Below are 23590 nucleotides of genomic sequence, written 5' to 3' on the forward strand. Positions count from 1 at the left end.
AGTATTACCAGAACTTCCAGGAAAATAGAGCAATCATATAGCATCTCCTTTCTCTACATAACCATTTTAATAGTGTTCTTAAATCAATATGCTAACTTTAGTCTGGAAAGAAACCCTCCATCGTACTCTCCAACATGTTTCCATTTCACAATCATACAGAAAGCCCAAATATTATTATAGAGTATTCTTGGCTGAAAAATTCCATTTTCTGTCATCCTGGAAATCTATCAGTTATAATAAAACAAAATACTCACCAAGATGTTTTAATGCTGCCAGAATGTAAGAGAGATGTTTGAATTTTAGAAGGTATTTAATAGCAACTGCAGTTCTGTTGCTCAGTTTGTTTTCTTCTCTGCTCTTTTCATTAGCCTTTACTAAACGAGATCTTAAAGCTTTAGTTTTTGCTGTGTCGTTACTCTTTCTCCAAGAATATCCTCTCCACAATGCCTACAGAAAAGGAATTTCACAAAGAGAAAAAAGTTGTGAACAACAGAAAATAGAACTTCCATTACCGTTCCAAAACAATTTTACACAAGTCTGACAAAGTATTTAATTACCTTGGTGATTAATTTTAAAGTAATTACCATTCAGTGTTTCGTCTTCCAAATACTGGACTTTCAAGACAAAAGACCAAACCAAACATGCATACATACTCCACACACGCTCCCAGTCACCCCAGCCAGTATCTGCTTAATACTGCTTCCTGATCTGCTTGCATTTAGCTTTGATGTCTACACTTAAGATGACCTGGCTTGCAATTCAATTGATGAATTTACCAACCAAAACAAACATCTTTCTTCTCCCCCAAAAAACATCAGAAAAATCAAGAATTAAAAACAAAATTAGAAAAAAAATACTGTAGTTTTCTTATAAGAGGTATTTACCTGAAATTTAATTATTCCAACTGCAAATTTTCTCCTACGTCTGCAGGCAAGGAATCTTCGTACATATCTCTGGATTATGGTTGCTGCATTATTTCTGTGGTTCAGCCAGCCGCGAATCACACATTGTAATTGAATAATTCTTTCATAATCTCTTAGGTATCTCTTTCGTTGCATTTTGGCTCGGAACCACCTCTGTTTAAAATTAAAGTACCTGTTTATTTATATAGGACTTTTCCCTAAAGTCCCTCTTCCCCATCATAAATGAGCATCGGTAAAAACTGAAGAACTATTTTAACAAGAAGTTTGACAGATGCAGTAGGCACTATAAACATCACTAGTGCTCACATAAACCACCACGACACAGCCCTGATTGGCCTTGGGGTAGCTGAAATGCCAGACTGCAAAATGAAATCTTAGGCAGGAGCAGTTAGGAAGCGTTCTGTGTAGAACAGAATATTTTCAGTGAGAACTGACCTGCAATGATCGTGCAGTCCAACCTCCTGACCACTTCAGGGCTGACCAAAAGTTAAAGCAAATTGTTAAGGGCACTGTCCAACTGTCTCTTAAACACTGACAGGCTGGGGCTACTGACCACCTCCCTGGGAGGCCGGTTCAGGGCCTGACCACCCTCTCAGTAAAGAAATGTTTCCTAACGGCCGGTCTGAACCTCAGCTGGCGCCGCTTTGAGCCACTCCCATGTGTCCTGTCGCTGGACCCCAGGGAGAAGAGCTCAGCACCTCCGTCTCCGCGCCCCCTCCTCAGGGAGCTGCAGGGAGCCAGGAGGTCGCCCCTCAGCCTCCTTCTCTCCAGCCTACACAAACACAGCGGCTGCAGCCGCTCCTCACGGGACATGCCTTCCAGCCCCTGCACCAGCTTAGTTCCCTCCTCTGGAGGCATTCAAGGACCTTCACACCCTTCAACAGGAGGCCCAGCACTGCACAGAGTACTCGAGCTGAGGCCGCTCCAACACTGCGCACAGCAGGACAATCACCGCCTCTGACCGGCAGGTCACGCCGTGTCTGATGCCCCCCCATGGGGTTTGCCCCCTTGGTTGCCAGGGCACACTGCTGGCTCCTGCCAGCCAGCACCCCCAGAGCCCCCCTGCAGGGCTGCTCCCAGCCCTCCCCTCCCAATTTATATTGGGTCTGCCATTGCTCTGCCCGAGCTTTCTTTCTCTTGTCTGGCTTTTAAGGAGAATCATCACTCCACTTTTCTCATTTCCCAGCTCTGTTTCTTCCCATTTATATACAGAAAAGGGAGACAGGGAGACAAATCCAAGCAAAAAATCTCTTCTACCCATTCGCTCTTGCCTTAAGGGGAAAGCATAACCTATGGGGACAAATAACAGATTTGTATATATGGAGACTTAGCAGAGCAAATTTTGCCATAAATCCTTGACTAGAAAACAGCTGTTTCAGGGTTCCCTCCATTTCGGTCTCTACGTTTCTCTAATGCTGACCTTCCATTATCGGCACTAAGCTAGCGGTCAGTTTAGAGACCTGCAGATGATTTTTTCTCATAAGCAGTGCTGCAATACAGACCTGATTTTCAATCTCTCTTTTAGAGAAGTAAAACAGGATTACTTTAAAAATGCTGCACCTTAACAGGCTCTGGTACCACTGGCAGGTTAGAAACATAGAACGAAATAAATCACTGTATCCCATGCTCGTGTAAATAAATGCTCTTCATTTCATAAGCCTTACAGGGTTTCATGTCTAACCTTTCCTGCTTCCACTAGGATGTAAAGATACAGGCTAAGACAGCACCTCAAGATTCCTTTAGCAAGCTTGAGAATCTGAAGGAAACAAACTTTCCCAACCATCCTTGTCTTTACAGTGCTTAAGCCTCCAGAGCCTACTGAGATCCACTCTTATGCTTAGCAGGGTATAAGCAGTATTATTTAATAAATTACAGTCTCTGTAACCTAGCTTTATTTTCATATGTGAAGGAACTACAGTGTCTTAGTTGACACTTAGTTGACAGCTTAGCTGACAGAAAAGAAATTGTGTAACATAGTCTGAAGTCATTTGTCCTTGGGTAGACTAACCTGTATTACATGAACAGACGAGATCTGGTTTTGTGCGAGTTTTAAGATGAGGTGAATCCTATATGCCCTTTGAATTTTAATTGCAGAGATATGATGATATGCAGCTGCTGCAAAATAAAGCAGTCTCTTCTTTTGTTTCTGTTCTGAAATCTGTATAAGGAAAACCAAACAAGGAGCATCATTAATTCTGATGCTCAGAGGTAGCTGATTGTGTATCCAAAGACCATAGCTCATAGCAACACACTATTAGATTCTGACGTATCGCCTCAGAAATCATTACCTCAGAACCAAAGCAAGATACCTTTCCTCAGTATTAGCTCTCTAATCTAAACAATAACACAGAAGTGATTGTAAGCAACAACATTAATATATAGCAGAGAATTGTTTCATTTTAAGTATGTGTATGTGCAGAAGTATCAGTTACAGGTAAGCCACAAAGATCTCAAAAGCTAAAAAAAACCACTCAACAATGAAAACTTATTTTAGTACTAAAGGATTGTGAAAAAAGGGTCAAACTCTATTTTCATCTATTCTGACCCACCCAATTCTCAAAGCACTCAACAAGAATTTGAGTTCAACAACAAATGATTAGGTTTTCCTTTTCTTGCCAGCCAGAATTTATGTTAAAACAGCTCTAGAGACAGTACACAAATAGTTTTAATTTCAGGTATACCAACCTTTTTCCTGACTAAATAACCCCATATAAATACCTGCAGTTTAATGACAACTTTTCTAGTTTTATTGTATTTCATAAATTGAAGCCTGCCTGCCTGCCAGGCCCTCGGATGTTTTTGGATAATTACAGCTGCAGCTTTTTGTTGAACAAATTCCTTTCTTGCCTTGAAACTTCTGTATGCTTTTTGGATCAAACACGCAGCTTGAAGCTTCTGAAAAAGATGTTTAAAGAATGCATTGATAACTAAACTTTTGTTCATTTGTGTCACGGATCAATATACATTTGTATCTGAGTTCTAGATTCCCTCCCCCCCATCATAAGAACAAACAAAAATAAAATAGGAAACACATGCAAACTCGTGCAATACTAGCTTATATAAAATGCACTTTCACAACTTGGAAAGTCTTTTCACTTACCTAAATGGGGTCTAAAATATGGGCAATTTAACTTAATCCTTTGTAAGCAATAAAAGCCAGCAGAAAATTTTACGTTTTATCTGTTATCAGTACAGACAGGGGTAACTCAACAATTGGAACTGTTTGAAAACAAGAATCAACCTTGTTGCTCAAAGCAAATAGAAAGTTAATACTTTGAAGATTGAACAGTTTTGATTTGAACAACCTTTGTTCTAGCTCTTCTTTCTTTTCTATGCTTCTGCACATTGATGACAAAAAACACTCACATTGAAAACTTTAAAAACCATGTTATAGCAGAGCACCAGTGAAAACATACCTTTCTCAAAAGTCTCCTAGCCCTGTACCGTCTATATGCCAACTGAATCTTAACTGCAGCGTTCTTGGTTGCCAGAAACTGATGTCGAATCCTTTGTGCAGTAAGGGTTGCTCTCCATCTTCTTTGAATGGTAAGTGCACTGAACTTCATTTTCAAAAACCTAAGAGGAAAATGCATTCTAGTTTTTTTTTTTTGAAACTTGAGACACTTGCATTTTTAATCTAAGGAAACAGTGACAGTTTACAAAATTCTTAAGGTAAATATTGTAAGAGCAGAGCTGTTATCAACCAAATCTTGGAACACTAAAACAAGGGAATAGTCAGCAGTGCTGGCAGAAAGATTGGTTTAAAATAGAAGATACTTTCTGTTTTCCCACAGCAGGTACTTAAAGAACTTGTGGCCATAGAAGGCTGGGGAGGAAAACAGCAGTTTAAAAGACACTAAATGGATTGACATACAACAGGTCCATAAAAGGATAATAAAAGGGAATCAGCAAGGATGCAAGTTCTAACATCCATAATCTAACAAGCATGGATCCTGAGGGAGGACCTTAGAAAGCGGTCAGGTTAACACACTCGCTAACATACAGCACCTCCTACTGCTACTGGCAGAGGACACAGTTCTGAATGAGATATCAGGCTGATCTAGAGCAGCATTTATTGTAAAACCAACTCACAGCAAAACAAACACAAAGTAGTTTTACTATTCCATTATGCATTATAACAAAGTAGCTTTTCATCCTGTTAATTTCATGCTGGAATTTTAACAATATCCAGAACATCTTTCCTGTAAAAAAATGTAGGTGAAGAAAAGATCAAGGCCTACTCTTTCTAGATCCCCAATACACAAAATTTAAGTCCGTAAGGTAGCTTCCACTCCAGAAAAATATTTAAACATGAAATATCTTCTGCAACAGAATAATCCCACCTGCATTAACAGGACTATGTTCACGCACATTACATGCATGCTACAGGGTCAGAACCTGAGAATCTATAAGCATCTGCCTGAGTGCAAAGGAGCACTAAATAATTATGTAATAAAAGCTTTGAAAATTAGACAAATTTATACCAAATTCAGTATTACCAGGTCCGCTGCTGTTTTGTTTTGAAGTGACTCTGAATAACACATACAGCTTTCACCACAGACGCATATTCTTTTTGTGCTCTGCAGCCTCGAAACCAGGCTTGAATTATTCGTGCTGCTTTTGTTCTGTTAACCCACTGCCTGGCTTTATATCCTCTATATGATGCCTATTAAATATATAAAAATAAAAAAATCAGAATTTGATTTTTTTTGTTTGTTTAATGGAACAAGCAAAATTAAAAGGAAGAAAAGTTAAAATTAGCATGAAAGGCTTTTAGGATTCCTATCTCTACAGTTATCACAAATATGTAACTTCTCACATCTAGAAGATGTTTTCTAAAGCAAGTGAAATGCATTAAGGGAAACACCACAAATGCCACTCTCTTTATTGCCTGTAAAAATAATTATGTCATCAAGAAACAAATACAGGAGATAAAAAAAAAAACAAAAACCAAACAACAAAACCCAACAAAAAACACCTTCTGGGAGTACCTGAATTCTAATGGCAGCTCTTTTCATTTGATGGTATCTTTGTTGTTCAGTATTCCGCATCTGGTGGGCTCTGTAGCGCTGCTGTATTAACACAGCAGAAAACTTGCACTGAAGGTACTTCTGTCTCTGAATAAATCCACGGAAAAAAGCCTTAAAAGAAAAAGACATAATCTTAGAATATTTTCCCACTTGCACTGGCAGTATTGACTGGGAAGATGCTTCTGTATTTTTAAGTACAGCTGTAGTCACTGGCTTGTTAGAATAACAACGGTCTAAGTAAATATATTTCAAACTTCCCAATTAATTTTTTTTCCCTACCTTTTAAGCAATCATATTTACATCCATCAGAAATAACTAAGAAGCTGCCAGTTCCCCCCAGAACATGGAGGTGAGGAAGGCACACTTGTTTTCTTATCTGTTAAGTAGACCATGTGCTCTCCAACAAGATAGTAATAGCAATCTAAGAAATTATTATGAGAGATCATTTATTTCCAAAAATCCTTTCATCCCAATACTACACTGAAGAGAAACTCCTTCCCTTAGGGTAAACTAAGCCCACCACAGAAAATCACTTAGAGCTTTTCCCAGAAAGAAAAAAAAACACCAAAAACAAAAACAAACAAACAAAAAAAAAAAACCAAAAAATGTACTTCCACTACTTCCAAATCAAATTAATATAAAGGAAATACACTTTCCTCCCTCATCCTCACAAAAAAAAAAAAAAAATAAAAATTGAAAAAGCAATTCAAAGTAACTCTTCTAAGCTTCTCTGAGACTCACATTGGATGGATATTTAGCTTGCGACATGAAGAACAATTTTCATTACTTCTTGCTCACCATGTTTTTATTGCATCAGTGATGGAAGAAAGAAACAACAAACTAAATACTTCCCACTTTTAAAAAGTGCCCCTGAGAAAACACAGATACAGTTTCACACTAAGTTTCATGTGGGGCCACTCAAGGTACCAACTGAAACATACAATAAGAACGTAATTTCTCTCTTTACATTTCTCTTCAAAATGTAAGCTAGGTACTCAAATTAGTCTACAGCCATTTAATAAATCTAAGAGAACTAACATGACTGATCTACTCGCACCTTCCTAAATGTGTCCTGAAGAATGTAGCAGTCATGCCTTTTTTGCCAGTTATGTCATACCCAGCACCAGTGCCCACTCACTTCACCATGTCAAGACAGCTTTCATTCACGTTTGAATCAAAGAAAACATTCATTAAGCTACTATTCATATAGGTGAAAGCCAGTTAGAACAAAAATAGTCCTAAGAGAACCACAGAAACACACACACAAGTATCAGAACTCATTTGTAGTAGTAAAATTCTAGGGGAAAAACAAGGAAAAGGGAATGTTAATTTTTAAGATGAGTACCTCAACAGTCACACAAAACAGAGCTGAACTGAGACTCACTTCAGTACACTGTGGTAGTGTTACACATCTCCCATACAGGATACTTCAGAAATTGATTCTGCTTTAACATATACCTTTAAACTGTTCCTTGCAAAGGCAGTAATCTTAAGCACAAAAACCCAACACCCAAAACGCACGACTATACAATCAAAAGTACCTGAATTTTTATTGTGCTTTCTTTAATCTTGCAAAACCTCTTCTTTTCAATGAATCCTCTGACTCTAGCCTGCACAATGATAATGTTCCTCTGGGTTTGCAAGTAAGTTGTTCTTCGGTATTTCACAGTCAAGTGGGACCGGTAGCATCGTTGTAAAACAACTGCTGCTTTTTTATAGCTTGTATACTGTGATTTAGCTTTATGCATTAAGTAATAGGCTTGTAATGTAATAGCTGCTGTTTTAAGTTGAATAAATCTTTTACGCTGCACAGCCATCTGAAGAAAAGACTGAATCTTTCTTGCAGCTCTTATCTGTCTTGCTTTTTTTCTTGCTTTCATACCACGGAAGGCAGACTGAATAATTACTATTGCTTGTCTTTGAGCACAATACTCTGCTTTCTGTAAACGAGCCTTGCAACATGCTCTGTACCATCTCTGAATAGCAACTGCTGAACTCTGAATCAATTTATAGCGACTCCTTGTTCTTTGGCATCGGAACACAGACTGGATCATTATTGCTGCTGCTTTCTTTTCAAGAAAACGCCTCCTCTCTACGTGCATTTTGAAGAAAGATTGTATGTAACATGCAGCAACATTGGTTTTATACAACTGCCTAGCTTTTTTAGCATGAAAAGAGGACTGAAGGCAAATGACAGCCTTTTTTATTTTTGCATAGTTTTCCATGTCAGCGTCTTTTGCCCTTTTGGCTCTGAACCTGTGCTGTGTAACTCTGACAGCCCAGCACAACTGTTTGTAGTATCTATGTTGTATATGCATGCGATAAGTGGACTGTATTACAATTGTTGCGGCATGCATGGCTTTCAGTTTCTGTCGTTCCTTCATGCCTCTGTATGATGCTTGAATAACAATAGCAGAATTCTTCATTGTCAGATATTTCTTTCGTTGATTCTTGCCTTTAATATAGGATCGATAGTAGCTCTGTATAACAATAGCTGCAATTCTCAAATTTTGATAGGACCTTCTATTTCTGTGCATTTTGTAGGCTGATTGTATTGTACTAGCAGCTAAGTGCATATGCTCAATACTCTTCCGCACCCTGGTACCTCTGTACACAGCCTGCATATGAATAGTTGCTCGGCGAAGAGAAAGATACTCCCAAGTTTGCTGTCTTGACAGAATCAAGGCTCTGTATCTTCTCTGAAAGACAAGAGTAGCTGCTTTGAGAGAGAGATACCTTTGACGTTCTCTAAAAGCTTTAAAATTTTTCTGAACAACAATAGCAGCACAGTGCATTTCTTGCTGCTGTTTTTTTGCTCTCAGATGTCGAAAAGCCTTCTGAACACAAGTTGTTGCTTTCTTTAATGAAGAGTAACGCTGTACTGCAATTTCCATTAGGTTATTGGCTCTGTATCTCGTCTGTATTAGCTGAGCTGCCCACTGAACTTTTTTGTAATGGTGGTACTGCCTATACATTCGGTAGTTTTTCTGTATTGTAAGTGCTGCCTCATTTCTTTTCCTCAAGAAGCATCTTGTTTTCATTCCTCTATAGGCAGCCTGAAGAACTAGCACAGACTTGTACAGTTTTAAGTACATTTCCCTCACATGCCTCGCTTCCCTGTAAGCACGATAATGTCGCTGTATGATTACTGAAGCAAGCCTGACAGCTTGATAAGAAATGTAAATTTTACGCATTCTTAACATTGCTTGAATAACTGTAGCAGCTTGATGCATCTGTTTTATTTTCTTTCTTACTATGAAGCCTCTATAAGCAGATTGTATGATAACAGCAGCATTAAGGAAAGAGAGGTATTTTTGACGTTGAATTATTGCTAATTTTGTTGCTCTGTATTTTCTCTGAATTACAATAGCAGCTGTCTTAATGGAAAGAAAATGTTTTCTTTTGAGAAAAGTTCTAAATCTTCTTTGAATAAGCTCAGCTGATTCGCTCATAGTTCTTATAAGTCTTCTTGTTTTCATACCACGGAACGCAGCCTGAATACAAAGTGCAGCTCTCTTCATAATCATATAGTTGTGAAATTGAGTATTTCGCTCCTTACAAGCACGGAGCCACTGCTGAATTCGCCTAGTGGCCAGCAACAATTTTCTGAAATCCCTCTGTTGTTTGTACATTCGATAATAAGACTGTATTATTGCTGCTGACTGATCCATAGTTTTTAAATCTTGTCGGACCTTCATGCCTCTACAGGCAGCCTGAAGGATGATGACAGACATCTTTAGTTCCAAGTACTTTTTACGTTGTATTCTGCCTAAAAAAAATGCTCTGTATTGTCTTTGAATTATAATTGCTGCCATTCTCATTGCCTGATATTTTATGTTCATACGATGCATCTTAAATGTGGCTTGGATACAAATAGCTGCTTGATGCATACAGTGAACTCGTCGTCTAACTCTTACACCTCTATAAATCGCCTGCATTTGGACTGTGGCTTTTTTTAAAAACAAGTATTTCTGCTTTTGATATTTACCATGAATAATTGCACGATAATGCCTTTGAACTACTATAGCTGCAGATCTAAGCCTTTCATAGTCCTTTTTGACCAGGTAAGATTTGAAGGCAGCTTGTACAGTTGTAGCAGCTTTGTTTAGTTCATTCAACTGTTTCCTCACAATCATCCCACGGTAAGCAGACTGCAAGACTAACACAGCTGCCTTTGTTCTTAGATAAACTGCACGCTGGGTTTTTTTCATACAGTAAGCTCTGAAGTATTTCTGAATCACTAGAGTGGCTTGTTTTAGTTTCTTATATTTTTGTTGATTTACATGCATTCTGTAATAGGACTGAATAATTGTTGCAAAATGATGTTTCTTCTGAATTGTTTTTCTCACAGTTTTCCCCCTCCATATTGCCTGAAGACGCACTACAGAGTTACGCAGCTGAACATATTCTTGCCGTTGCTTCTGGCCTATAACACTGGCTCTGTAATGCTTTTGGAGAGTTAGTGCAGCACGGTTCATAAGTCTGAATTTTTGCAGAGCCATGAATCTTCTGAAGACAGACTGTATCTTAGTAGCAGCAACACATTGTCTTCGAATATGCTTTCGTACCTTCCAGCCACGAAAAGCTGCTTGCAAAGAAAGCACTGCCACTCTTGTCATTAAGAAGTTCAGTCTTTGCCTGTTACCAATCTTACAAGTTCTGTACCACCTCTGAATCACAATGGAGGCCTGAACCATTGCCTTGTATTTCACTCTGGCAGCATGAGCTCTAAAAGTAGTCTGAATTTTAATAGCAGCTCTATATTCAAGTTTAAGTTTTTTACGTGCTTTATAGCCCCTGTAGGCTGCCTGCAAGCACACAGCTGCTTTTTTAACTTGCAAGAACTCCTGCCTCTGACGCAGTTGCTTTTCATATGCACGATAATATTTTTGAATGACAACAGCAGCACTACAGATGCTTAAATAACGTTGCCTGTCCCTTCTCATTCTGTAGCATGCCTGGAGAAATACTGCAGCCTCTTTCCATCTTTGCACTTGTTTCCTGACAAGGTGGCCTCGAACTACAGCTTGAATTCTTATGCAAGCTCCCTTCAATTTCCTATAATCTTCTTTAAGTTGAAGAGTGTATCTGTGAGACCGATACCTTCGCTGGACATAAAGCGTTGCCTCCCTTAACGCACAATAACGCTTACGTGCCTGCCTCATCTTTACAAAAGCTTGAATCTTCACTGTTGCTTCTTTCAAGTTTTTAAATATCTTCCGGATAATATAAGCACGATAACTTGACTGAATTTTTATCACGGATCTCAATATGCGAGCCTTTTTCCTAGCTTCCATTCCTCTGTAGGCAGACTGTAGGACAACAGCAGCCAGATGCATCCTCTGCAAAGCAGCAGCTGCTGTTTTAGAAGCGACACATGCCCTATACCAAGTTTGAATTACAGAAGCAGCCTTTTTAACCTCCTTGTATCTTCTTACTTGTTGGCATTTTCTCACATGTGACTGCAATGTAATAACAGATTTTTTAAGTTGTAGAAATCTTAGTCTCTCTTTTTTCATTCTCCACAGTGATTGAACAACACAAACTGCTTTTGTTTGTCTGTATAGTTTATGTGCCTTCATGCTTCTAAAGGCAGCTTGGAGAACTATCACTGCTGCGCGCTTTTGCAAATAGCACTCTCTTTCAATTTTTCCTAGTTTATAAGCTCTGTAATACCGCTGAATTGTCATTATTTTTGCCCTGTGTTCCTGGTAAATACATCTAGCCAGATGACATCTGTACCAAGCCTGAATCTTGATAACACTTTGCTTAATACATAGATACTGCTTCCGATCTCTGTGCATCCTATACCAAGACTGTATGACAAGGGCAGCCCTCTTTCTTTTAGCCAGTTTTGTAGATTGCCATTTTCGGAAATAAGTCTGAAGGACTAAAGCTGCTTTAATTTTCTGTTGCATTTTGTATTTTCTCCATCTTCTGAATGCATACTGAATAGTAAGTGCTGAAGACTTTAAGATTTCATATCTTTGCTGATCCTTTTTTGCCAACTTGGATGCACGGAGACGAGACTGAATTGTTACAGTAGCCCAAACAATTTGTTTGTATGCAGCAACAGACTTCACCATCCTTATCCTTGCTTGTACAAAAATAACGTAGTATCTTAGCTGTAAGTATCTTCTCCTAGCAGAGTATCTCCTCCAGTAAGCCTTCAGGAAAAAACAGAAAATTTACTATTTCCTTCATGGTATCTCAAGTTAAGCCTAAATTTAGGACTACCAGCTTCAGACTTTTTAAGATTTCTTTATTCCTACTTAATCCCCAGGAAGAAGAGCCCAGTATCTATGTTAAAAAAAACCCAGAAGCCAAATGCTTGAATCATTGCTTTTTTAAATTCTGGGACAAAGTTAAATTTGCCCTGGCAACAAAAGATTCCCTTTTAACCTGTTTGATAATCCAATGATTCTTTACTCTCCATTCCAAAAACTCTTAAGAATATAACATTTAGCTTTGGTTAATAGGGGGAAAAGTATCTTGAGAAACAATTAAATGCCCAACTACCAACCAGTAACTAATGTCTGCCATTCTGAACATGGCTACTGCACGTGTCATTAACACTAGGAGGGTAATTTATGGGTTTTTTTAAAGCTTAAGTAGTGTTCAGTAGCTGCAAAAAGACAAGCCAACACAATCTGATCAGTCCTTACATTGACTGGTTTAAGGTCCAATGTTTTAATGTTTATGGTATACCAAAATATTCACTAAGAAGGAACAACTGGTAATTTAGTAGTGCATTACCAATTCTCTCTGAAGAGAGAAAGTTACCAAAATATCTCAACGGGCTGGGGGGTGGGGGCAGACGGGAGGAATTGTATTACATTTTCATGAAGACACCAATTGCTGTAAGCAGAACACATGACCCCACATAAGCCTTTTTCTTGTAGGTTTCAGAGTTTCCTTACAGTGTAATCTCAATTTAGATCATGTTACCTGAATGACTGTGGCAGATTTATTTCTGGCTTCCTCCAGTTTTTTCTTTTTCAGATTTAAAAAAATCATCCTGGCTAAGTATCTTCTCCAGTGCTTCTGAATGGAAACTGCTGCATTCACTTTCCTCAGTGTGCGTTGACGAGACAGGAAATTTAATGCAGATTTTTGAATTATCTGAGCAGCTCTGTCTCTTTCCTACAAAGAGTGAATTTCCACTGAACTATCAGGATTAGAATCGTCACTCAAGTTTTTTGCTGTACTAAAATAAAAACCTAAAACAATCTCATAAAAATTAGGCTTGTTGATAACACAGCTTTTCTTTATTCTAGTAAAATAACTTTTCAGAGACAGAACACTTATTTCAGCACCGAGTTCTTTGTAAAAGGGTTGTATCACTTAAATCTGCATCCTCCCACCTTCACAGTTCTTTCTCTTTGATACTCGATTCTTCCGCACTCCTAAGAAACCCATTATTAAGCCTCAATTTTAAGAATTCTCATAAGATTTTTAAATACCCTTACTAATAGAGCATTCTAGAATGCTTTCCAGCTATATTTAAATAATACAAGAGTATAAAGAGAGCCATACAAGCTCATGTCCATCTAGCCTAGAGTTTTGTTCGCACATACCATCCAGCGTTTTTGTAGTAACCCAGAGAGTATAATAACAAAATTATGTACATCAAAGTAAAAAGAAAGAGCAGCAAACAAATGTAAACAGTCAATATTTAGATCATCTTATCAGAACCCTACTGTCTATCCTACCATAGGGCAAAGTACACATACGCACATTGAAAGATTAAATAAAAAACAATGGTGCAATGCTTAGGCTTTGATTCCCCCTCCACCTACCAGCACCTTTACAAATATTTAAAAACATTTATGAAGGGAATGTTTTGTCATCATTATGACAGCTGTATAGTTTTTATACGGTAAAGAAACTGGAGATGAAAAAAACTACATAAATATAACCTCTGCCCCCTTCTACACCACAGATTCTTAGATATTTCACTTGAACACTGCTCCAACATAGAATAATATGTGTCTCAGACACAGTGGTAGCATTTATAAACCTTAATGGTGCCATAGTTTTAAAATCATCACAAGATCTGGTGTAACTAGAAAAGCAAGAAACAAAACACCAGAACTCAAGAGATTCAACTCAAAACACTGGTGCAGTTTAGTTCCTGAACAAAAAGAGTAAATTCATGCAGAAGCTTAATTACTCTTCATCTTGTAGACATTAATAGGAATTAAAAATTAACTGCTCCCTTTTTAAGGAAGCAGTGCAACTATTTTATGTTTGATATACTAGTAAAAGGCCTTAAGAACACAGAAGAAAGAATAGCAGCCTTTAAACAAATGTAGTTACTTCAGAAAAGTCTTAAATGAAAGTGGGTTTTAGTAGATTACACTATCAAAATATACGTCCTTGGTACTAAAAATGGAACTTACTAATTTAAATGCCAATATTATTCTAATAAACCTGTATACTCCAAACAATACATTTATATTCTTTATTTAGTATTTCTCAAACCAGAATCTATAAACATTGCGCAGACAAAGAGTACCTGAGAAAGTCTCAGTTCCCTTTTCAGCCTGTAATTCCTCCAAGCAGACTGAATTAATTGTGCAGCTCTAGCTTCTTGCTGAAGATCTAGAAGCCGCGAACACAGAAATGATAGGTAGGTAATAACAACCTATATAAACACAGAACACAACAAGTTAAGGGCTATACAGAAGAGCAGCCCACACTGACAAGCGAGCAGAACAGTTGGATGTTTACATCCAACTTGAAAAAAAATCTTACCTTCTCATCAGGAATTGTATTTGACATGTCTGAGTGATGAATCATTGCTGGTATTCCACCTAGGTCAGAAACTGCAGCATTGATCAGCTGGAAGTTTTTCCTTTCATTGTCCAAGAGTTCCTTGTATAGGACTGCAGCAGTTGTAGCTTTGTACAGAGAAAGTGTTTGTCAAATCAGATTGTGCCCAAAATAAATAGATTTATCATGAACTTCTGTGCATCAAATAACTCACCTTGGTCAAACATTTCTTCCATAACATTTACAGAAGTATCTGACTCTGAAGAGGATGAGGAGGAAGAGTTTAATCCCACCGTAACAGTTCTGGAGCATTCTACTGTTTGAGTTGTACGTTGGCACACAGCTTCCAAAGGCACGTAACATGGATGATAATGATGAATCAAATGACATAATACTCTACCATCCGAGAAAGACACTGTGAAATTTTCCACCTGTTCAATAAAATACAATAAGATACAAGTTCCTTGAATTTTTGTTACCAGTCAATTGCTAGAAAGCGGATACAGAATTTGTTATCTTGTACCTTTGAAAGTGACCAAGTGCAAATTTTTTTAATTAAAAATTTATGCAGCTAGTGAACATTCACTATATAGTGACATATAGCTGTGAGAAACCAGAAATCACCAGAAATTAGTGTGAATCACTAAGACTGAATCTCCAAGGGAAACATTTAAGAAACCAAAAAGAAAGCAATCTTTCTACAGAAGAAACTTCTTTAGATACCTTTACAGTAGGAAGATAGTGCATAATAAGACTGATGCAAGTTCAGAAATTAAGTGCTTTATTTTACCCTTCAGAAAAACTAGCAGGTGTGACTGTATTCTGACCAGAGACAAGTCTCTGAACAGGGCTTCTCTTTTTGGAAGGAACAAACATGTCCCAAACACCTCTCTTGAGGACAAGAATTCCCCTTATCCGAAATAGTAGTTTAACTCTCACAGATCATATAAATGGTGAAAATTTTATGTACAAATACTTTTAGGAGAAATGTTTGTTAAAAAAAACCCAACACTCAAACAACCTCATATTCCACAAAAAATGTTCCACTTTAAAAAGGCATTTTTATGTGTAAGACTAACTGCAAGGGGAGATCCTTTCGCTAAAATTTGTTTAAAAAGAGAGCTGCAGCTAAACCCACAAAAAGACGGTTATTTCAAATCAGATTAAACAAAGTCCAGAAGGATATTTAAAACAAATTACCGTTGGCTGCTACTAGATATTTGATAGCTTGAAGAATTCTGCTCTATAACGAGTAAGTATTCTTTAGACAGTAAAGGATGCATTTACTGAAGTGTACACAAAACTAGTTACCTTGATATTGTAAAATCCACAAACAGCATTAACCCATGCCATCAGCAGCTTCACATTTTCACTATATCTTTGAGGTGAGAAGTTACTACTATTATCTGGTACTCTACAGCAATTTGGAAAAGTCTTGAGAGCACCCAGTTTTGTTTTCTTCTTGTGTACATTCTTTAAAAACTCAATTTCTTCTTTTAACTGTTCCACATTAAGAAAAACGTCCACCTATTAGGAAGAAAGAAAAAAAAAAGATTTTATTTATGTCACCAACAGTCTGACATGTCATGCATTACAGCAGCTGGACACTGAGGCTTTAGATATGGCATTTTAAAGAGAAACTACTATCAATACTCAGCAGGACCGGCCACATTGAATCAGTAGTGGATAATCTGGATCTTCCAGCATAGATAGCAGTGTCTGCTACCAACTGCTTCAGATAAAAGAACACTCCTGCTGTTCTGTGTAGAACAGTTCATTAGTTAATAGTTGGGGAAAACAGAGAAAATCTCTGTAACAGCCTGTGTAAGTTCACCATACTTTCAGAAGAAACAATTTCAGAGTCTCGCCTGCATTTTGACTGAGTCCATGCACCACTCCTCATTTAAGGGACTCAAGGGGACTCGAGCTGTGATGGTCTAAGAAGATCTGGAGAACAATTAGCATATCCACAGGGCTTGGATAAAGCTCACTGAAATTATTTCTTTAATCAAAATAATGCAACTGTGACCCACACATGCATCAGGAGAACTAACCAGAGGAAGGCAACTACTCAATACTGTGACAGTAGTTAAGAAAGAAAACAATTCATTTGATTTTTACTATGTTCTTATGGCTCTCTGATAGTTCTGTGGATACTTATTTTCAAAAGACTACCTGACTCAGTTAACTCTTAAAACAGTCTTAAGAAAACTGTTTTTGCCTCCTCTACTAATTTTTTCCAGTAGCTTTGAAATGCCATTGCATAAATGCTTAAGAAGTCTTCATTCTTATTTCAAGAATGTTTCTTCAAACTGACTGTTTCAGACAGATGGAAAAAAGTAGAAGAGCTATAGCTTCAGAGCTTACTCTGTAACTGTCTGTCAGCGCAACCTCAAAACGTCTTTTCAGTTAGTAAGGGCTTACACCAGCAGTCTGAGACCAACATTATTTCACTTTGAATTATCAGTTCTGTTGGCATACAGCATAAACTCAGAAGTTACGTTTTTTCCAGAATCTTCTATGAAATTACATAAGAAAAAGCACGTTATCTAAACGGTATCGTTAGAGAACAGTTAGCACATACAGGTGAAGTTTGCATGGCACTTTGAACATATAAAGCTGAGCACCTCTCAGTCTAAAATTTGATTAGTAGAGGCTTTCACAGACAACAAACATTCCTGAAAGACTGGTGTCTTCATTATCGCTCATTTGTAACTAGTAACAAACAAAGTAATTGAATAGTACCTGGAAGGCAAAGGCAATTTTCCACAGGAGTGCTAATGTTCGTTCTCTATGTCTATCTACAATATCCCTGGAGTCAATTGAAGCACCTATCAAATAAAACAAGGAATTTAAAGTGTGCACTAGACCTCCAACACACTTAGAATAACCCTGGACTTCTAGGCCTTACCACTTTCATCTTTCAAGTGAATTCCTCGCTCTTTAAGGACATTAAGAACAATGTCAACATTATGCATCTTCTGTAGACGACTTATTGCAGGAACTCTCAGTTGTTTTGAAAGATTCCAGTTTTTGGTGAGAAGTTCCATTGTTCTCCTATCAAAGGGAATTTCACAGGTTAATGCCTTGGCTGAGCCCATATGAAGTATTATATAAAAGAGAATAAATAGTTCAAAGTAATTCTGTATCAACGCACACAAGACGAATGCCACACTGTAAGTCCACAGCCAGATTTGTTACAGCAAAATCAAATTCATCCAGTGGAGTTTGAACATGACTGACAGGTAGTCCTAAGAAACCAAGATGGCGGGAAAGGTCACCTTCGCCACTCAGGAAGTCCCGAGAAAATGCAAGCAGAAGGTCTTTGCTAGCCTAAAGGGGGAAAAAAAAAAAAAAAAAGAAAAAAAAAGAAAAAAAAAAGAGATAAATCTTAACAATATTTGTCAAGCAGAATATAATTCTCATCTTGTCCTCCAAACTACGTTCCACATTTCCTTGCCTAATATTTAAAATGATAAATTTTATTTATTTTTAGCCAGTTCACACAGCTTTAATTTTCATCATACCCGACTACCGTGTCACTGAAATCACCGTCAAATTCAGGAATGCTTTTTTCTCAGTCTGTCTACACACTACAAACCAAAGAAAAATGATTTTATTTGAACATAGCATATTTCTCCGTAGAAGCCTTTGTATGACGAACATTCCATAATCTTTCTTATCACAGCAAAATAACAGAAAACACCAAACTTACAGTTAAGATCAGCTGCAGTACGCTAGAGCAATATTTAAAAATAACGCAGAAGCTTAGCTTTAGAGAAGGAAGCCAGATAACACAAGATAACGGAGTCCTTCCTACAGGATCAACACCTCAGCATTTCCTTGGGAATTCCTTTGCATGACTGCGAGATGTGTTGAGAATGTTCATGTAAAAGGCTGAACAGCCAAGATTTGTTTAAGAAAAGTACATGGTCAGATAAAAAAAATACAATAAAAATTCTACTTTGAGTCTTAGGACAATATTGGAGGGAGACATCAAATCACAGCTCTCTTACCTTGAACTCTGCATCCTTACAGAACAGGCAAGGGTCATGATCAATCACTCTGGACCGTTTGGCATAATCCAGAAAGCAAACTAACAGCAGTAATTTTTTCAGTGTGAACTCTGACAGAGCTTCTTCATGACCTAAAACAACAGAACCCATTAAGAGTGTGTTCAAAAATAAAGTGCCAAAAATAACCTATTTTTGGAAGTAGTAGTTACCTTCTCGGTAAAGGTGAGGCACAGTGGGGTGTCTGTATTCAGCTGCAATGTCAGGATTCCAAAGCAAGCGATTAAGGATAAAAATTGCTAAACCCCTAACATCACTATTACTCTCCAAAGCTATCAGTTCTCCATAAACAGTCTGATGTGAAAGGAGGGAAAAAAAAAAAAAAAAAAAAAGCAGAACAGTTAAAAAATTACCTTAAATACTAAGAGGTTTTTTTTGAATACCATACATTACTGAAATTCTGAAGTAGTAAATGGTAACTGATCACTAAGAACCCATCCATTTTTCAAACCAGTCATTGAAGGATAAAACCAAAGCAAATTTCTGAAGTCTCATTTCAAAACCTGTATGATCATCCTGATTGATGGCATCTTCAGATGCAGAACTTTCAAACAATTGCATTTTTCTCCAGCTTAGTAAAGAAAAGTGAAACTACTAGGAAACTGCTGTTGTGTTTTTGCTCAGGGAGTTAACTTCCATTTTCCTTTAGTAAGTATTTTCCTATTTAATAAGGTAAAGCAAGTCTTTTGTAATAATTTAAAAGTGACGTAAACATGCTACAACTAAATTGAACCTACCTGAATTAGTAACACAGAAAATATAAAACATCCCCTACTAAAAAAATATGCTAATGTCCTTTAAACTTTGATTATAGACCATAAATTCTGCACTTACCTCCAGACCTATGCGCAGCCACAAAGGGTTGTAAGATAAAAGCCAGTTAAGGATTTTCTGTCTCTCTCCTGCAAGAGAGCAGCTTATAATATTATATTCAGCAAACACTTTGTATTTATAGCAAAGATTTCTATCAACCAACTTTAGATTATATCAACTTAGCATGTGAATAATCCTTTTTCTACTTACAAGAAAAGAGAGGATGCAAAGTTCTAGTATTCTTACCTACATCTTTCCAGAGGTGTCTGTCTCTACGAACTAGCAAACGTCTACTTTCAATCTCAATTTCCAGTTTCTTGATTGCTTTAGCCATTGTTTCAGATGTAAACAAACGGCAAGCAGCACGTCGCAATTGATTCAGCTTACGCTGAGCCGTATAAGCTCTTAGAGATGCTTCATCCTTTGTCGGTGCTTTAGGAATACTGGTTTTATGGAGTTTCTCTTGTCCCAAGACAAGAGAAGCTGCGTTTACTGTTTAAACACACACAAAAGTATACATTTACATCCCAAATAAAGGTCACTTTGTCCAACTCATTTTTTTTCCTCTCTAAGTTCACATTTTGTTCTTTTCTTCTGACTAATGATTTTATCCCTCAGGAAGCTTATCACCTGTTGCACTAAACATGTATTGTCAAGTACATACATATTAGTCAAATATTTAATATAACAATGCTTATTTCATAAGTGAGCAGTGCAAGGAATTCGGTTTTAAGATCAGTTGTACCATCTTCAGATTTTTAGACTGAAACTAAAAGACAGAGGAAAAAGTACATTACCATTATTTTAGTAAAGTGACAGCTATAGGGTTTCTCAGTAAGTAGGGATTCCCCACTCAACACCCACTGAGAATTGCCACAGCCACATGCTCCAATGCGTATTTTCTTGCTGCAGAGCACACTCCCCATTCAGGTGTGTGGGATGCTGTGCTTGGCGTGAACAGTGCACCATCCACACTTATCACAAGGGGAATATAGGGCTCTGAAAAGGGTTATAAAACTCTACTGGGATGGACTGCCCTTCTCCAATGGAAGAACAGCTTTTGGTTTACCATATTCCATATTTTCTAGCATAACTGCTACTGAAGCATTACCAAACATTTGTTTTGTGATTACCATAGTATTAAGTCAAATACTAAAAAGGGAAACACAGGTGATACGTAAGAATTAAACACTAAAAATCTAGTCTTCCCTAAGAGCTTGATGTTACACAAACTAAAGTAACAAGCTGGGACTAGTCTTAAGCTAGTACTACTATTCACTAATATTATAAAGTACATTATATAATGTTTAAGAACATTAAGAGACAAAGTGAAAATTCTTGTACTCTTACCTTGTGAGGTGTTTGTTTTTACACTGAAGTCATCAGGAGTGAGTACAAAATTTAACCACCAGGTGAAACCTCGTTGCTGCTTCTCCTTCCAACGTTCATCATAAAACATGTTTTTAGCAGCAAAAGGCATTGGGTGCCTAGGAATAGCTGAAAAAAAAAAAAAAAAGTCTCTGTAGTTCTTGAAATGTTTGATAACCAATATACATTTCATTGTGGAAAGGATTAACATTTGGCACTCCATATAGCACTACAGCAGAAAAAAAGCAGATTATTAGCATCTTCAGTGATTTGCAGATCAGCCACCATTAAATAAATTTCAGCAACAAAACATAGATTGAGTTTTTAAAGCACTAGAACAAAGACAAGATTTCTAGAACCCAGGCCATTTGCATTGCACATCTCAGGGTAAAACCAAGTTGAGCTGGATTATATCCAGGAAAAACCTTTTTATAGATGCATTTTTCTGATCAGATCAACTTAGTATTATTAGCTCTGCAAAACTAGTATCTTTTTGGTAAGAAGTTTTCTCTTCTTAGATATTCTGTGTATCAGATATGGAAGAGGCATTTCACTGATAACCATCAGTCAGCTGGGAACACATCTGTACTGTAGCTTTTACGCTTAACAGGTAAAAATGGAGGAAAGTGGTATTTACCTTCAGCTGGTCACGCGTAGCAACCAATTTTATTACGAGCAGTCAAAACGGAACATAAAAGGTTACATATGTTCTTCTACTAGATACTGATTCATTGTAGGTACAAATCTCAACTCTAACCAGTTGGGTCTTACCAGCTACCAGTAGTACAACTGCAACCTTCAGCTCAGTGTATGCTGTTTTACTGACCCCCAGAAGCCTGCCTACCTGTTTTCAGTGGTTTCACAAATGTCAGGTGAGATTGGGCCAATCCAGGGATGGGTTTACTAATTCTTTTGGTAGTTTTAGATGCTTTCTGAAGTGAAGAACCTACAAGCATTAACACACACATATCAACGGTGTCAGTGAAAGTAAGTGTATTCAGGTTCTCTCGCCTACAAAGCATGGAACTAGAGTAATTCCCCATGAACCCACACAAAATACCAACAATCTCCTCTTGATGGAAGAAGTTAAGCAAACCAGTCTAACTACAATTAAAAGTGAAAACCAGTTAAGTAAATAAATGCTACTGTATTTCACAGTTCTTCCATACTATGGAAATGTACTGTTTGCAACTCATTATCCTATGGCTAGAAACACTAAGCTAATTGGTAAAAACATTTATTAGAACATGTGAAAGTGTATTCTATAAACATCTGGGGTAAGAGGTATGAATTTTAGGGCTTGACCCACCTCCTCCCACAGTTTGATAGCATATTGCATGAATATTCATTTCTGGGCAGCCTGACTTGCGTTAGTTTAGGCATCGAGGCACTAGCTAATTAAGTTTTATCCACTACATGCTGGTAGAAGGACTTAAAACACAAGGAAAAAGTGCAGATCCAGGCTGTCTGAACTCTCGACATGTAAAAGTTTACACTTTTAGCACAGTAACTTTTTATGTTGACACCAAATGAAGGACTAAAATAGTGTGCTGTTGCAGACGGACTACGGTGGCTGCCTGATACCCCCTGACAAGATGATACTTCAGAAAGAAAAAAGGTAAGATCGTAAATTACAGCCTGCACCCTCCTGCTTAGCCAAAGCAGTGCTTTTCATGGAATTTTCACTTCTAGAGAAGTGAAGAAGTCACTCCAATCTCTCAAGCACTTCTAATAGATTTTAGATACATCCTAATAATAAAGATTTCAGTAAAGACCTCAAATGGATTAAATTAATGATTGGCATTTCAAAGTTAACCTCTAGTAGTGAAATATGATTTTTCTCTGTGAAGCCTAGAGACAATGCCTGTGCAATTAAAACAATAACAAGTTGTATTTCTTGAGAAAAATTGTCAAGAACATAACTCAAAGCTGGCATCATTTCACAACTAGGATTAAAAGTCACCTAAGTAATTTTGGGCTCACAGAACACTCCCTTGTCCGGCCCATATACCCTTACCCTAATGGATGAATAGAAATAACCTGGTGGATAACTCAGCTTTTCCTGCTGCACACTAACACTGTTAGCATGTTATGCTTGTACATAGACTGTCTTAAAAAGCCTGAAACCAAAGCATGTTACTGAAAGCCCCAGATCAAATCTAGGTAACAGAAGAGAGAATCTGAACTGAAGAAAGCAGCATATGTTATTCTCATCTAAAAGCCATGAAGATTTTTTCCTGTTAAATTGCAGGGACTGCATGAAGATTCTGCAAATTAAATGCACAGACCCTCATCCTTTTTGTATTCCAGAGCATATGTGGGAATGGAACATTTTAAAAAACCAAAATACGCTGAAATAGAAGAAGTCAGCTTCTGATCTTCAAGCAACAAAGTACTGGCAAACTACAAAGGCAGAAAGATCTACACATGACCTGCCAACAAGATACCCACAGATAGCAAAAAGCAGGCAGGTTTGGGAACTGCCTATTTGAAAACATGTGACCACAGCAATGGAGTCAAATATTCACAGTGGTAAGCATACATATGACAAATCTCATGCAGTTTCTAATAAATTCAAATTACATAACAAGGGCTCTGCTCGAGAACT

General features: G+C 37.5%; 1 protein-coding gene across 7 annotated transcripts in view; it reads right to left on the minus strand.

Annotated features, from left to right (window-relative positions):
• Positions 1-23590, minus strand: part of ASPM (assembly factor for spindle microtubules) — a 30462-nt gene that overhangs the window by 2988 nt on the left and 3884 nt on the right. For 2 of the 7 annotated variants that reach the window (XM_056355296.1, XM_056355295.1), the window contains exons 4-25: positions 21827-21928; positions 20965-21111; positions 19861-20106; positions 19636-19703; positions 18954-19095; positions 18745-18875; positions 17886-18061; positions 17640-17785; positions 17474-17559; positions 16040-16255; positions 14943-15159; positions 14711-14856; positions 14472-14600; positions 12902-13096; positions 7495-12120; positions 5915-6064; positions 5423-5589; positions 4340-4499; positions 3609-3818; positions 2932-3081; positions 885-1076; positions 255-447 (exon numbers count right to left, since the gene is read on the minus strand). In XM_056355296.1, coding sequence (XP_056211271.1) covers positions 255-447; positions 885-1076; positions 2932-3081; positions 3609-3818; positions 4340-4499; positions 5423-5589; positions 5915-6064; positions 7495-12120; positions 12902-13096; positions 14472-14600; positions 14711-14856; positions 14943-15159; positions 16040-16255; positions 17474-17559; positions 17640-17785; positions 17886-18061; positions 18745-18875; positions 18954-19095; positions 19636-19703; positions 19861-20106; positions 20965-21111; positions 21827-21928 — 7995 coding nt within the window. The remainder of the gene's footprint in view (positions 1-254; positions 448-884; positions 1077-2931; positions 3082-3608; positions 3819-4339; positions 4500-5422; positions 5590-5914; positions 6065-7494; positions 12121-12901; positions 13097-14471; positions 14601-14710; positions 14857-14942; positions 15160-16039; positions 16256-17473; positions 17560-17639; positions 17786-17885; positions 18062-18744; positions 18876-18953; positions 19096-19635; positions 19704-19860; positions 20107-20964; positions 21112-21826; positions 21929-23590) is intronic. The other 5 variants (XM_056355301.1, XM_056355299.1, XM_056355298.1 and 2 more) reach the window with 5 other exon arrangements.

This window comes from Falco biarmicus, chromosome 11 (assembly GCF_023638135.1).
Source record: "Falco biarmicus isolate bFalBia1 chromosome 11, bFalBia1.pri, whole genome shotgun sequence".
NCBI classification, from domain to species: domain Eukaryota; kingdom Metazoa; phylum Chordata; class Aves; order Falconiformes; family Falconidae; genus Falco; species Falco biarmicus.